This window comes from Anomaloglossus baeobatrachus, chromosome 5 (genome assembly GCF_048569485.1).
Source record: "Anomaloglossus baeobatrachus isolate aAnoBae1 chromosome 5, aAnoBae1.hap1, whole genome shotgun sequence".
Taxonomy (NCBI): Eukaryota; Metazoa; Chordata; class Amphibia; order Anura; family Aromobatidae; genus Anomaloglossus; species Anomaloglossus baeobatrachus.
The window spans coordinates 548660391-548675721 of record NC_134357.1 but is presented as its reverse complement, the minus strand read 5'-3'; the positions used below and the strand labels follow the sequence as shown (position 1 = coordinate 548675721).

Here is a 15331-nt window from a genome sequence, read left to right as displayed (position 1 = left end):
GAGAATGGGAGAGAAACAGAGAGACAGTTACTATCCCAGGCGTTAATACATTCTATTCATACATTCTATCCCGGGAATGTTAATACATTCTATTTTGTTAACCACAATTATTAACCCGGGCGAAGCCGGGTAGTACAGCTAGTAAAATATAAAAATGTTTTCCCTTGTAGTATATATTTAATAGTAAATGAAATATGATTTTCAAATAACTCAGGTTTCAAAATCTAGGTAGGAGTATGGCTTCGCCCCTGTGTGAATTCTCTGGTGTATAATATGATCTGATTTCTTGATAAAACATTCCCCACATTCTGAACAGGAAAATAGCTTCTGCCCTCTGTGCGTTGTCTGATGTTTAACAAGATGTGATTTACATGCAAAACATTTCCCACATTCTGAACATAACTATGGCTTCTCATCTGTGTGACTTCTCTTGTGTATAACAAGAGCTGATTTCTGTGCAAAACATTTCCCACATTCTGAACATGAAAAAGGCTTTTCCCCTGTGTGAACTCTTTGGTGTGTAACAAGACCTGATTTATTTACATAACATTTCCCACATTCTGAACATGGATATGGCTTCTCCCCTGTGTGAATTCTCTGGTGTGTAAGAAAAACTGATTTCTGTACAAAACCTTTCCCACATTCTGAACAGGAAAATGGCTTCTCCCCTGTCTGAATTCTCTGGTGTGTAACAAGACTTGATTTCTGTGCAAAACATTTCCCACATTCTGAACATGAATATGGCTTCTCCCCTGTGTGGCTTCTCTTGTGTGCAACAAGATTTGATTTATGTGCAAAACATTTCCCACATTCAGAACATGAATATGGCTTCTCCCCTGTGTGGCTTCTCTTGTGTGTAAGAAGAACTGATTTATGTACAAAAAATTTCCCACATTCTGAACATGAAGGTGGCTTCTCCCCAGTATGAATTCTCTCATGTCTAACAAGACCTGATTTCTGGCTAAAGTATCTCCCACACTTCATACAAGAAAATCTCTTCTCCTCCATGTGAATTTTTTGATGTTTAAAAAAAGATGTTTTGAGGGGAGAACTATTTCCATATTCTGAATGTGACTTATTTGCTTTAAGAGCAGTAAGTTTTTTAATGCGTCTTTTGTGACTTTTATTTTTCTTAGTAGTCTGTAATGAATGTGATGAGATGACCTGTTTCACAGGATCACTTGATAAGTCTTTGCTGTGAAGGGACGACAGGATATCTGGAGTAATAGCATTCACTTCAGTTGCATCCTGTGTGATATCAATATCATCTAATTTAAAAATTGAAGACGTTCGTTGTCGCTCTGATCTCCTGTAACCATCATCTGCCAAGAATAAATCCAATTATTATCTATGAATATAATTTGCTTGAAATGTATATTTTAAACATTTTCTACTTAAGATGTCCATAGAAATGGAAAGGGATGTTGTAAAGCAAAATTATGTAGGTGAAAATTATTCCAAAAAAACCTTCTTATCATCTTGCAAAAAATCAAGCTCCCACTCAGGTCCATCATCTCTCAATGGAAAATCAGAGTTTCCCCATAATTAGTGGCTCAGAGGCTCTTGAAACGCAACATTGCTTCCATAAAACAATTCAGCAAAATACGCTCTCTCAAAGTCAACTCTCCCCCTTGCTTGTGAGCCTTGCAGTGTGTCCAAACCACATTCAGCATCCATGTATTTAGCATTGCTGTAGTGAGAAAAACACACTGAATTTACGGTGTACGTGTCTACTGGAGACAAAAGACTGTCATTAACCCCTATTACCCCGATTGCCACCACACCCCGGAAGAGCCAGGTAAAGCGCAGAGATTGTCGCATCTACTAGATCCGACAATGCTGGGGTAGCTGCATGATGCTATTTTTTAGCCTGGGGGGGGTCTCAATAACTATGGGCCTCCCCAGGCTGAGAATACCAGCCCCAAGATGTCGGCTTTAACTCGGCTGGGTATAAAAATGAGGGGGACCGCACATCGTTTTTTAAAAATGATCTATTTATTTAAATACAAAAAAGCGACCCATGCAGTTCCTCTTATTTTGATACACAGCCAAGATAAGCCCACGGCTGGGGGCGGCAGCCTGTAGCTTTATCTGTGCTGGCATCGGTATAAAGGGGAATCATACACCATTTTTTTTTACATTTATTTATTTTACATTACAATTCAAGGCCGCAAACAGTGCTTGTGATCGTAGCCAATCACAGGCACTGTTAGAGAGGGTTGGGGCTTTGTCTACCGGCAGCCAAGCAGAGCAGCCGACGGCCGGGGCAAGCAGTGAATATGTATGAGCACTGATGAGCGGGCCCGGAAGTATCGTTACCGTCGCTGGGAAGCTCGGTAAGTATATTGCTCCTGCTTTATCCCTTTTGTGTTTTTTTTTATTATCAGAATGGCGGAACCTGAACTATAACAGGAACTTCCCACAGAAGTCTGTGTCTGGGAACCGAACACCTGCTGTTCGGTACAGATGCTGAACTTTACAGTTCGGGTTCGCTCATCACTAGTCCTGACCAGAAAAGTAGAGAATGTATTAGTGCTCAAACACCAAACCGAATCATATTACCTTAAAAACTTATTACTTTATTTACATATATGCCACAAAGGTACACACATTTAAATGAAAAGTGATGAGAAGAAAGGTGGGAATCAATTTCCCCTAATTCTCACCCTTCCTATCATACAGGGGTCGGCGTCCTACAGTTCATTGACGCCCCCGTTCCTCGTCGACTTGAGTCCTGTCCTGACCCTCCACTCACTAGGAAGGGTGAGAATTAGGGGAAATTGATTCCCACCTTTCTTCTCATCACTTTTCGTTTAAATCTGTGTACCTTTGTGGCATATATGTAAATAAAGTAATAAGTTTTTAAGGTAATATGATTCGGTTTGGTGTTTGATAATTAATTTACCTTGATATTGGAATTGGTATAATGTATTAGTGCTCCCCATTTCAGGAGGGATTGTGCTGTACAGTCATGGCCAAAAGTTTTGGGAATGACACAAATATTAATTTTTACAAAGTCTACTTCTTCAGTTTTTCTAATGGCAATTTGCATATACTCCAGAATGTCATAAAGAGTGATCAGCTTAACAGCAATTACTTGTAAAGTCAATATTGGCTAAGAAAATGAACTTTAACCCCCAAAACACATTTCAACATCATTGCATTCCTGCCTTAAAAGGAGCAGCTAACATTGTTTTAGTGATTGTTCCATTAACACAGGTGTGGGTGTTGATGAGGACAGGGCTGGCGATCAATCAGTCATGATTAAGTAAGAATGACACCACTGGACACTTTAAAAGGAGGCTGGTGCTTGGTATCATTGTTTCTCTTCAGTTAACCATGGTTATCTCTATAGAAACGCAGCCATCATTGCTCTGCACAAAAATGGCCTAACAGGGAAGAGTATTGCAGCTACAAAGATTGCACCTCAGTCAACAATCTATCGCATCATCAAGAACTTCAAGGAGAGAGCTTCCATTGTTGCCAAAAAGGCTCCAGGGCGCCCAAGAAGGACCAGCAAACGCCAGGACCGTATCTTAAAACTGTTTCAGCTGCGGGATCGGACTACCAGCAGTGATGAGCTAGCTCAGCAATGGCAGCAGGCTGGTGTGAGTGCTTCTGCACGCACTGTGAGGCGGAGACTCTTTGAGCAAGGCCTGGTTTCAAGGAGGGCAGCAAAGAAACCACTTCTCTCCAGAAAAAACATCAGGGACCGACTGCTATTCTGCAAAAGGTACAGGGAGTGGACTGCTGAGGACTGGGGTAAAGTAATTTTCTCAGATGAATCCCCTTTTCGATTGTTTGGGACATCTGGAAAACAGCTTATTAGGAGAAGAAGAGGTGAGCGCTACCACCAGTCTTGTCTCATGCCAACTGTTAAGCATCCTGAAACGATTCATGTGTGGGGTTGCTTCTCAGCCAAGGGAATCGGCTCATTCACAGTCTTGCCTAAAAACACAGCCATGAATAAAGAATGGTACAAGAATGTCCTCCAAGAGTAACTTCTCCCAACTGTCCAAGAGCAGTTTGGCGCCCAACAATGCCTTTTCCAGCATGATGAAGCACCTTGCCATAAAGCAAAGGTGATCACTAAATGGCTCATGGAACAAAACAGAGATTTTGGGTCCATGGCCTAGAAACTCCCCAGATCTTAATCCCATTGAGAACTTGTGGGCAATCATCAAGAAACGGGTGGACAACCAAAAACCAACAAATTCTGGCAAAATGCAAGCATTGCTTATGCAAGAATGGACAGCTATCAGTCAGGATTTGGTCCAGAAGTTGATTGAGAGCATGCCAGGGAGAATTGAAGAGGTTCTGAAGAAGAAGGGTCAACACTGCAAATATTGACTTGCTGCATTAACTCATTCTAACTGTCAATATAACCTATTGGTACTCATAATATGATTGCAATTATATTTCTGTATGTGATGTAAACATCAGACAAACACAATTAAAAACCAGAGGGCAACAGATCATGTGAAAATATAATTTTTGTGTCATTCCTAAAACTTTTGGCCATGACTGTACTTTGAAATTACTTAGGATCAAACAGATAATGAAGTTTCTGAAGTGGAGCGATGCTTTGAAACCAGAGCCAGAGCCATGAAACACATCTCCTGAAGATGTGAATTAAGGGTGCTTTACACACTGTGACATCTCTAGTGATCTCATTAACGATGTGACACGCCAGATCGCAGATGCGATCTGCCGAGATCGCACATGTGACCGGCGCTATAAAACGACCTATGTGCGATCTCGGCAGATCGCATCTGCGATCTGGCATGTCACATCGCTAATGAGATCCCTAGCAATGTCGCAGCGTGTAAAGCACCCTTTAGTGTATATTAGAGTCATCAGTCACACACAGCTCAGAGACATATCATGGAATCTGTGTGATATTTTTTGTGTAGTTTATCGGAATCCTCTTTAAAGTTAGTCTTAGTCAGTTTTGGGGTGTGGCCTGGAAGGACATGTGAGAGGTCGCAGATCAGCAGTGCTCTGTACCTAGCCGCCTATATCTGCGACCACTGGGCCTTTACACACCAGCATTACAGCGGCACACAACCTGGTGGCAGCGGCAGTGACAAGGAGGCATTTCCCAGATGGCTGGAGGAGCGGGCAGGTGACAGGAGATGGCCAGCACTGAAGTAGATATTCAAGATGGCGCCGGCCTCCCTGCAGTGAGTAAGAACACCGCGAGGCTGGCGGCAGCCACCTGGCCAGCTATGCCAGAGGAGCATGCAGGTACCCTCTACTCCCGGAGGATGAAATGAGCTCCCCAGCCCCACCGCTAATGCACACTTACATGTGGGCAAAGGGAAGGATGCCATGGAGACCGCAGGTCCCTATGAGGCCCACAGCTCCCAGTGCAACTGTGAAAGTAGCAGAGCTGCAGAACCTCAGCTGCACATAATCCATGCACAGTGCAGTGAAAGTGCAGTATGGGCCACAGCGGCAGTGCCTGGTCAGGGGACCCCTGTAGTACCACAGATACCAGCAGACCCAGAACCCACTCTAAGGGGTACTTTGCACGTTGCGACATCGCTACTGCGATATCGTCGGGGTCAAATCGAAAGTGACGCACATCCGGCGCTGGTAACGACGTTGCAACGTGTAAAGCCTAGATGCACCGATAAACGATCGCAAAAGCGTCGTAAATTGGCGATCTGTGTAGCGTCGGAAATTTTCATAATGTCGCACCAATAGGAAATACAATGTTGTTCCTCGTTCCTGCGGCAGCACACATCGCTGTGTGTGAAGCCGCAGGAGCGAGGAACATCTCCTTACCTGCCTCCACCGGCTATGCGGAAGGAAGGAGGTGGGCGGGATGTTTACGTCCCGCTCATCTCCGCCCCTCCGCTTCTATTGGCCGCCTGCCATGTGGCGTCGCTGTGGCGCCACACGACCCGCCCCCTTAGGAAGGAGGCGGGTCGCCGGCCAGAGCGACGTCCCAGGGCAGGTAAGTCCATGTGAAGCTGCCGTAGCGATAATGTTCGCTACGGCAGCTATCACAAGATATTGCATGTGCAACGTGGGCGGGTACTATCGCGCTCGGCATCGTTAACATCGGTTAGTGATGTCGCAGCGTGCAAAGTACCCCTAAGGGATGTACTCGCTGCAGTGACACAATATGGTTCCACTTTGACAGCCTTTCCTCACAGATGAGCCAGATCAGAGAGGAATTGTCCTTTATGCGACAGGGACTGCAAAAAGCTAATAATAGGCTAACTGAGGTGGAACGCAGGGTCAGTGGCTTGGAGGACTCCCTTCCGCGGGTGACTCGGGACTCCCGAAGACATGATCAGCAAATAATATCTCTGCAACTTAAGGCAGATGATCCTAAAAAAAAAAAAAAATCGGTTCCAGAGAAATAATGTGCGGGTGATAGGGGTCCCCGAAAAAACAGAGGGTAACAATTCACAGAATATTTTGAAGACTGGCTAAGCAATCTATTTGGCAATGATACCCTGTCTTGGCTATATGCACTGGAAAGAGCGCACAGGGTCCCTACCAGACCAGTATTGATTAAGCTACTCCATTACTGAGATACAGTAGAGACGCTATCCTGAAAGCCGCACGGGTTAAGGAGGAAATATCCATTAATGGCCACAGGGTATCCTTCTTTTCGGAAAACTCCATTGAAGTATCCAAGCGCAGAGCACAATTTGTGGATGTGAAACGCCAACTGAGAAACTTGCAGGTGCCATACTCCATGCTATACCCGGCGCTCCAGCAAGTCACTGCTTTGAGAACTGTTTCCTTTTTTGAAAATCCAAAAGATGCTCTCCAATGGATCGAACAAAATGGTCAAAGGCTCCACAGACCACAGCAGCCCTGATGCAGTGATCTCCGTATACATCATGTTGAATAATTTATTATTGCCTGATCACCTTGATATGGTTATAGGAACATGATCCACGGCCCAGTGTTCCCGCATATTTTGTCAATTTACCCTGTACATCAGGCGGTTGGTTTTTCTTTTTCGGAGTAGACACCGGGTTTTGGACCCCTTTTCTTTTTGCTTGCCTTCTTCTATGCTTGGTTGCAGGATGGACTGGTGCCCCCCCCCCCGCCCTTTTTTCTTGGACGGGTGGCAGTGGTAGATGGTTTTGGTATGGTTCACTGTGTGTGTTTTGTATTTGTTTGTGCATTTAATAACATGTATTCCTTCACAGGTGCTGGTACAAGTTTCAAGAGAAGAGGAGTTGGATTTAAAATTGAAATGTCGCATATATGTGTTATATGGCCTTAACCTTTTTCTTCCCCCCTCTGATATGTCTATTTATATATACTGGGACCTCTTCTCGAGATGAATGCTAATACCATATGCAATGATAAGTCATGGCAGGGGAGGTTAATGTATTAACGTGGAATGATCGGGGATTGGGAGACACTACAAAGTGCATGGCGGTTATGGAATATATTCGAGGGCAACATTCAGAAGTGATATGCTTGCAGGAAACTCAATTGGAGGGGGCAAATCCTTCTTGTTTAAAACGGCCATGTATAAGTCACAGTTTCCATTCTACTTTCTCCAGTTACTCTAGAGGAGTTAGTGTACTAATCCATAAACATGTACCATTTGACTTGATCTCCTCGGGTGCAGATACGGAGAGTAGACTGGTAGTGGTTCGATGCAAACTATATACTAAAAAATATCTGCTGCTGGCAATCTATATCCCACCCCCCCTATAACGGCACCATTATGAGCATGGTGGAAAAATACATAGACAATGCGCCGGCTGCAGTGGTTCAATGCATGGGAGATTTTAACAATATAGTACACCCATTTTGAGATAGGTTTAAATGTGGTTCGGTGCGTGAGACAGACTCGATATCTAAATTAGTGGTCTACTGATTGATCTCTCCCATGCAGATCTGTGGCTTGGCAGGCATTCAACAGATAGGCAAATCTCCTGCTATCCCAAATCACACAACACTCCCTCCCATATAGATATGATACTGGGGTCGGACTGTGTCATACCCTTGATATAAAGGATAGAATACCTTCCCAGGTTGTTGTCAGACCACTCCCCCTTAATTATGGAATTGTGTGTCTTGCCTTGTCCAGCTAGGTCCCAGACGGTGTGGTCTATGAATCCATTCTGGCTTCAGATCATAGATGTTCATATGGTAGAGAAGTCTATTAAATTTTATTTTAAAGATAATGTTGGTTCGGCCTTTCAGAGCATCGTCTAGGAGTCTATGAAGGCTTTTTTTTAAGGGGAATACTAATACAGGCAATTAGTCGGTCTAAGGGCAAAACGCGTTAGTTCGGGGGTTTTCTTCAGGAACGGGTGAGGATCACAGAGGAACATTTTATCCGGTCTGGGTCCGGGGAGGATTTGGCAGAATGGAAAGGTGCGCTGGCTGCATACGATGCTCATGTAATAGAAAAGACCAAAAGTAAGCTTTTGTTCTCCAGACAACGCTTTTTTGAGGAGGGGGAAAAAAGCTGGTCACTTACTGGCATTGATTGCATGTGCACATTCAGGGTCCTCGTCCATAGGGGCCATTAGAAATAAAGCAGGCAATATACTTAATCAACCGCAAAATATCTCTGGAGCAGCTTTCCTGTGGCCACCCAACCATGAAAGGTAAACCCTGGTAGTGCAGGATCAATTCTTTGTGTCACTGAACTATAATATTTTTATTTAACTGATTTCATAACTTACCAGCACGTTCTACATCCACTGCCATTTGTCTTTTTAATTTACAGATTTGGGGCAGGTAACGGTCAGCAACTTCTATTTCCAGGGGGGTAGGTGGATCCTCCATTTTGTTAGCTCTATAGACGGAAGTCCAGGTGGAAGAGAATGTTGTGGTCTAGCAGCAAAATGGGGACCAGACAATTGTGATATGGACGTACTACAGAACTGAGAAAGCTGCTACAGCGGATGACTGGGAAGCATCTGCATCTTCTTTGCATTTAGTGGTCACTACTCACCTGGGCGGTTATCTGTAGGAATCTCCTCTTTACACCATTCATCACCCCTCACATATGTCTCTGCAGTATTAATATGGGGCAGATCTTCCCCCTGAAACAGATATTGTAAAAGTCACAGACAGATGGAGAAGTCACATCTATGATCAGCTCTAATCCTGCCATCTCCACCGCTCTCATTACACAGGTATAAACCATATAATACTGGTGGATAAAACAAGACTGAGCACAAGACCTTCACAGCCGTCTACACACCATAGGGAGATTTCATGTCTCCTTCTCTCCATCTACCTGATGATCCTGAGGAACATCGGGATCTTCTTGTTTACAGTCCTGTGGGAGAAGAGGACGGGGACATCTCTCTGGTGTTGTCCTCTTACTGGATAGACCTGGAGGAGACACATACAGGGACTGAATTCATTCCTTACATACAGATAATTATAGGCCGTGTGTACAGTGCCTTGCGGTTCCCTTGAAATTGTCAACCTTTTCCACATTTCAAGCTTCAAACATAAGATAAAAATTTTAATGTTATGGTGAAGAATCAACAAGTGGGACAAAATTGTGAAGTTGATCGAAATGTATTGCTTATTTTAAACTTTAAAAAGAAAAACAAAAAAAAACCCCTAAAAAACTGAAAATTGGGGCGTGCAATATTATTCGTCCCCTTTACTTTCAGTGCAGCAAACTCACTCCCAAAGTTCATTGAGGATCTCTGAATGATCCAATGTTGTCCTAAATGACTGATGATGATAAATATAAGCCCCTGTGTGTAATCAAGTCTCCGTATAAATGCACCTTCTCTGTGATAGTCTCAGTGTTCTGTTTAAAGCGCAGATAGCATCATGAAACCCAAGGAACACAACAGGCAGGTCCGTGATACTGTTGTGGAGAAGCTTAAAGCCGGAATTGGTTACAAAAAGATTTCCAAAACTTTAAACATCCCAAGAAGCACTGTGCAAGCGATCATATTGAAATGGAAGGAGTATCATACCACTGCAAATCTACCAAGACCCGGCCGTCCATCCAAACAAAGAGAAGACTGATCAGAGTTGCAGTCAAGAGGCCCATGATCACTCTGGATAAACTACAGAGATCTACAGCTGAGGTGGGAGAGTCTGTCCATAGGACAACAATCAGTCGTATACTGTACAAATCTGGCCTTTATGAAGAGTGGCAAGAAGAAAGCCATTTCTCAAAGATATCCATAAAAAGTGTTGGTTAAAGTTTGCCACAAGCCACCTGGGAGACACACCAAACATGTGGAAGAAGGTACTCTGGTCAGACGAAACTAAAATCAAACTTTTTGGGCACAATGCCAAAAGATATATGTTTGGAGTAAAAGCAACACAGCTCATCACCCTGAACACACCATCCCCACTGTCAAACATGGTGGTGGCAGCATCATGGTTTGGGCCTGCTTTTCTTCGGCAGGGACAGGGAAGATAGTTAAAATTGATGGGAAGATGGATGGTGCCAAATACAGGACCATTCTTGAAGAAAACCTGTTGGAGTCTGCAAAAGACCTGAGACTGGGACAGAGATTTGTCTTCCAACAAGACAATGATCCCAAACATAAAGCAAAATCTACAATGGAATGGTTCACAAATAAACGTATCCAGGTGTTAGAATGGCCAAGTCACAGTCCAGACCTGAATCCAATCGAGAATCTGTGGAAAGAGCTGAAACCTGCTGTTCACAAACGCTCTCCATCCAACCTCACTCAGCTCCACATATTTGCAAAGGAAGAATTGGCAAGAATTTCTGTCTCTCGATGTGCAAAACTGATAGAGACATACCCCAAGTGACTTGCAGCTGTAATCGCAGCAAAAGGTGGCGCTACAAAGTATTAACTTAAGGGGGCCGAATAATATTGCACTCCCCAATTTTAAGTTATTTATTTTTTAAAAAAAAGCTTAAAATAAATAATATATTTTGTTCAACTTCACAATTGTGTCCCACTTGTTGTTGATTCTTCACCATAACATTACATTTTTTTATCTTTTTATGTTTGAAGCCTGAAATGTGGGAAAAGGTTGAAAAATTCAAGGGAGCCGAATACCTTCGCAAGGCACTGTATTTAGTCCTGTCTATTACCTGGTGATGTGAGGGGCTGGGGAACCTCCATCATGACGTCCTTGTACAGATCTCGGTGTTCTTCTAAATACTCCCACTCCTCCATGGAGAAATAGACGGTGACGTCCTGACACCTTATAGGAACCTGACACATACAATAATACCGTCATCCCCCGATCCCTTCATAGTGTTACTGTATAATGTCCCAGCATTCCCAGCAGTGTCACCTCTACGGTCAGCAGCTCAATCATCTTGTAGGTGAGTTCTAGGATCTTCTGGTCATTGATGTCCTCATGTATCGGGGGGTGAGGTGGAGGCCCCGTGATTGGGCTCAGGGGTCTTCCCCATCCCTCAGATACAGGGTCCTGACAGCGCTCACTAGAGTTCTTCTTCACTACTGTGTAATCCTGGTTATGGAGAGACACCGTAATAAATCTCACTCCAGACATTTCCAGAGTCCTCACCTCTCCAGTTCTGTCCATCTGTTATTCCCATAGATAAGAATGATGTAATGTGACATCATCAGAATCTCTCACCTTTCCAGTAAGCCGGAAGAGGATCTCTAGGGTGAGGTGTAATATCCTCTCCGCCATCTTGTCTTTGTCTATATTCATCCTTGAGAGAGAAAAAAAAAAAAATATTATATATTATATATATATATATGTTGCTGGACTCTGCCTTGTCGTTGTTCATCTATATATATATATAGATGAACAACGACAAGGCAGAGTCCAGCAATAACGTGAGCAATCCAGGATGCTGTTAAAAAATTGTTTCCTTCTTTTTATTCATAAAGTCATTAAAATATAATGGTCCAAGCAATTCAGAACAGCATTATCGCAGGAAAATTGCGCAGATAGGACTACGCGTTTCAGCGGTAAAATCCGCCTTCTTCACGGTCCAGAATCTGATCTGCTTTCCAAACATAGAACCTTATATACATCTCACTCCCATCAGGGTAATTACAAACATGTGTGAGAGATTTAAAAACATGAGCTAGAAAAGCAAATCAAACATGTAAGCTATCCGCATATTAATCAATATACAGCATGCATAAGAGTTATAAGGAAAGGATTCAGCATTTTAGAGAAAAATACAATCAGAAAATCCAATAACCTGACCATAAAATTATTTTTTAAGTGATACAAAAGCCTAACACAGTAGTAATAGCCAGCAACATATAATGCAACAATGTATCAATAGTGCATAATGATATCCATACGATTGTTAAAGCCCTGTGGCATGCGGGTCCCCAGCTCAAATATCCACCTACTCTCTCTTGCAAGCACTTTTTTATGAAAATCTCCCCCTCTCAATGGTTTTTTTACATGCTCTATGCCCATAAAAGAAAAAACGCGTAAATCCCCATTGTGTTTTTTTGAAAAATGTCGGGATACTACTGATGCACCAACCATTGGCAAATTGCTAGCATCTGAAAGATGTTTGCGGATTCTGGTTTTAAGGGGATTCATCGTGCAACCTACATATTGCATGCGGCATATATTGCAATTAATTAGATAAACTGTAATACGGAGAATGTAGTTTATAAAAGAACGAACATTAAACTGTTTTTCATTGGAAATAGATGTAAATATTTTAGACTTATTAGCAAAACCGCAGCACTTACAAATATTAGCACCGCATTTAAAAAATCCTATTGTTTTCAACCAGTTGCTAGGAGAGATTTTGTCTGGATCTTTGAACATGCTAGGTGATAAAAATGTAGCTAAGGTTGGGGCTCTTTTTGCCACAAAGGCAATATCATTATTTTCCACAATATTTTTCAAAATATCATTCTGAGATAATAACGGAAGATATTTTCTGATAATTTTGACAATAGAATTAAACTGAGGACTATAGTTGGTGCTGAAAACTACCCCAGATTTTTTGGAGTCAAACTGTCTTTTTTTCTTAGTAGAATCCAACAGCTTAACCCTATCAATGCCTGCTATTTTCTTCTTGGCTCTCTCCAAAGACCAATTGGGATACCCCCTTTTTTTTAAATTGTTACAAGTTATTTCAATTTCTTCCTCCAATCTATCACTAGATGTGGTATTCCTTTTTAGTCTAATAAGCTCCCCCACAGGAATATTCTGAATGACATGTTTGGGATGATTAGAGGAAGCCATTAAAATACTATTGCATGCAGTAGATTTTTTATAGGGAGATATCAAGACCTTATTGCTATCCAAATCTGCGGTCAATTTTAAGTCCAAGAAGTTTGTTGATACCTCATGACTACTACTCGTAAATTTTAGATTGAAATCATTCAAATCCAAATAAGAAAAAAAACCTTTCGCAGACGAGAGACTACCCCTCCAGACAAATATCAGATCATCAATAAATCTACCCAGCCAAACAATATTATCCTTGTATGGGTTATCAATGTTAAAAATATAATTTTCCTCCCACACGGACATAACCAGGTTAGCTAGGGAAGGTGAAAACTTAGCGCCCATACTCACGCCTTGTGTCTGGAGGAAGTATCTCTCATCAAACGAAAAATAATTGTGACTTAAAAGAAACTGAATTGAAGAGACAATAAACTTCTGGATGGAATCCTCGTAATTACTGTATATGGACAAATAATATGTGATACATCGTATCGCAACGTGATGGGGGATAGAGGGATATAACCCCACCACATCGCAAGATAGCCACATATAGTCAGATTGCCAGTGAAATTTTTCCATAATCTGTATCATACTTTTGGAATCTTTAAGGTGACTTGGTGTTAGTGGCACTAGGGGTTGAAGATAAAAATCCACCCACTCCCCTAGTTTCTCGCTGAATGACCCTATCCCAGACACAATAGGTCTGAGAGGGGGAGGAAATACCTCTTTATGAACTTTGGGGAGTGAGTGGTATATTGGGACAATCGGTGTTTCACAAAAGATAAACTTCTTAATTCTATCTGAAATAGCACCCATACTGATCCCCTCCTGTAACAGATGTAATAATGGTTATGTCCGTGTGGGAGGAAAATTATATTTTTAACACTGATAACCCATACAAGGATAATATTGTTTGGCTGGGTAGATTTATTGATGATCTGATATTTGTCTGGAGGGGTAGTCTCTCGTCTGCGAAAGGTTTTTTTTCTTATTTGGATTTGAATGATTTCAATCTAAAATTTACGAGTAGTAGTCATGAGGTATCAACAAACTTCTTAGACTTAAAATTGACCGCAGATTTGGATAGCAATAAGGTCTTGATATCTCCCTATAAAAAATCTACTGCATGCAATAGTATTTTAATGGCTTCCTCTAATCATCCCAAACATGTCATTCAGAATATTCCTGTGGGGGAGCTTATTAGACTCAAAAGGAATACCACATCTAGTGATAGATTGGAGGAAGAAATTGAAATAACTTGCAACAATTTAAAAAAAAGGGGGTATCCCAATTGGTCTTTGGAGAGAGCCAAGAAAAAAATAGCAGGCATTGATAGGGTTAAGCTGTTGGATTCTACTAAGAAAAAAAGACAGTTTGACTCCAAAAAATCTGGGGTAGTTTTCAGCACCAACTATAGTCCTCAGTTTAACTCTATTGTCAAAATTATCAGAAAATATCTTCCGTTATTATCTCAGAATGATATTTTGAAAAATATTGTGGAAAATAATGATATTGCCTTTGTGGCAAAAAGAGCCCCAACCTTAGCTACATTATTATCACCTAGCATGTTCAAAGATCCAGACAAAATCTCCCCTAGCAACTGGTTGAAAACAATAGGATTTTTTAAATGCGGTGCTAATATTTGTAAGTGCTGCGGTTTTGCTAATAAGTCTAAAATATTTACATCTATTTCCAATGAAAAACAGTTTAATGTTCGTTCTTTTATAAACTGTAATACGGAGAATGTAGTTTATCTAATTAATTGCAATATATGCCGCATGCAATATGTAGGTTGCACGATGAACCCCCTTAAAACCAGAATCCGCAAACATCTTTCAGATGCTAGCAATTTGCCAATGGTTGGTGCATCAGTAGTATCCCGACATTTTTCAAAAAAACACAATGGGGATTTACGCGTTTTTTCTTTTATGGGCATAGAGCATGTAAAAAAACCATTGAGAGGGGGAGATTTTCATAAAAAAGTGCTTGCAAGAGAGAGCAGGTGGATATTTGAGCTGGGGACCCGCATGCCACAGGGCTTTAACAATCGTATGGATATCATTATGCACTATTGATACATTGTTGCATTATATGTTGCTGGCTATTACTACTCTGTTAGGCTTTTGTATCACTTAAAAAATAATTTTATGGTCAGGTTATTGGATTTTCTGATTGTATTTTTCTCCAAAATGCT

At 41.8% G+C, this 15331-nt stretch overlaps 1 protein-coding gene across 1 annotated transcript in view; it reads right to left on the bottom strand.

The window, feature by feature from the left end:
- Nucleotides 1–15331, bottom strand: part of LOC142312963 (uncharacterized) — a 240666-nt gene that overhangs the window by 200006 nt on the left and 25329 nt on the right. The window contains 1 exon segment of the mRNA XM_075351951.1: nucleotides 242–1002. Within this exon segment, the coding sequence (XP_075208066.1) occupies nucleotides 242–1002 (761 nt within the window).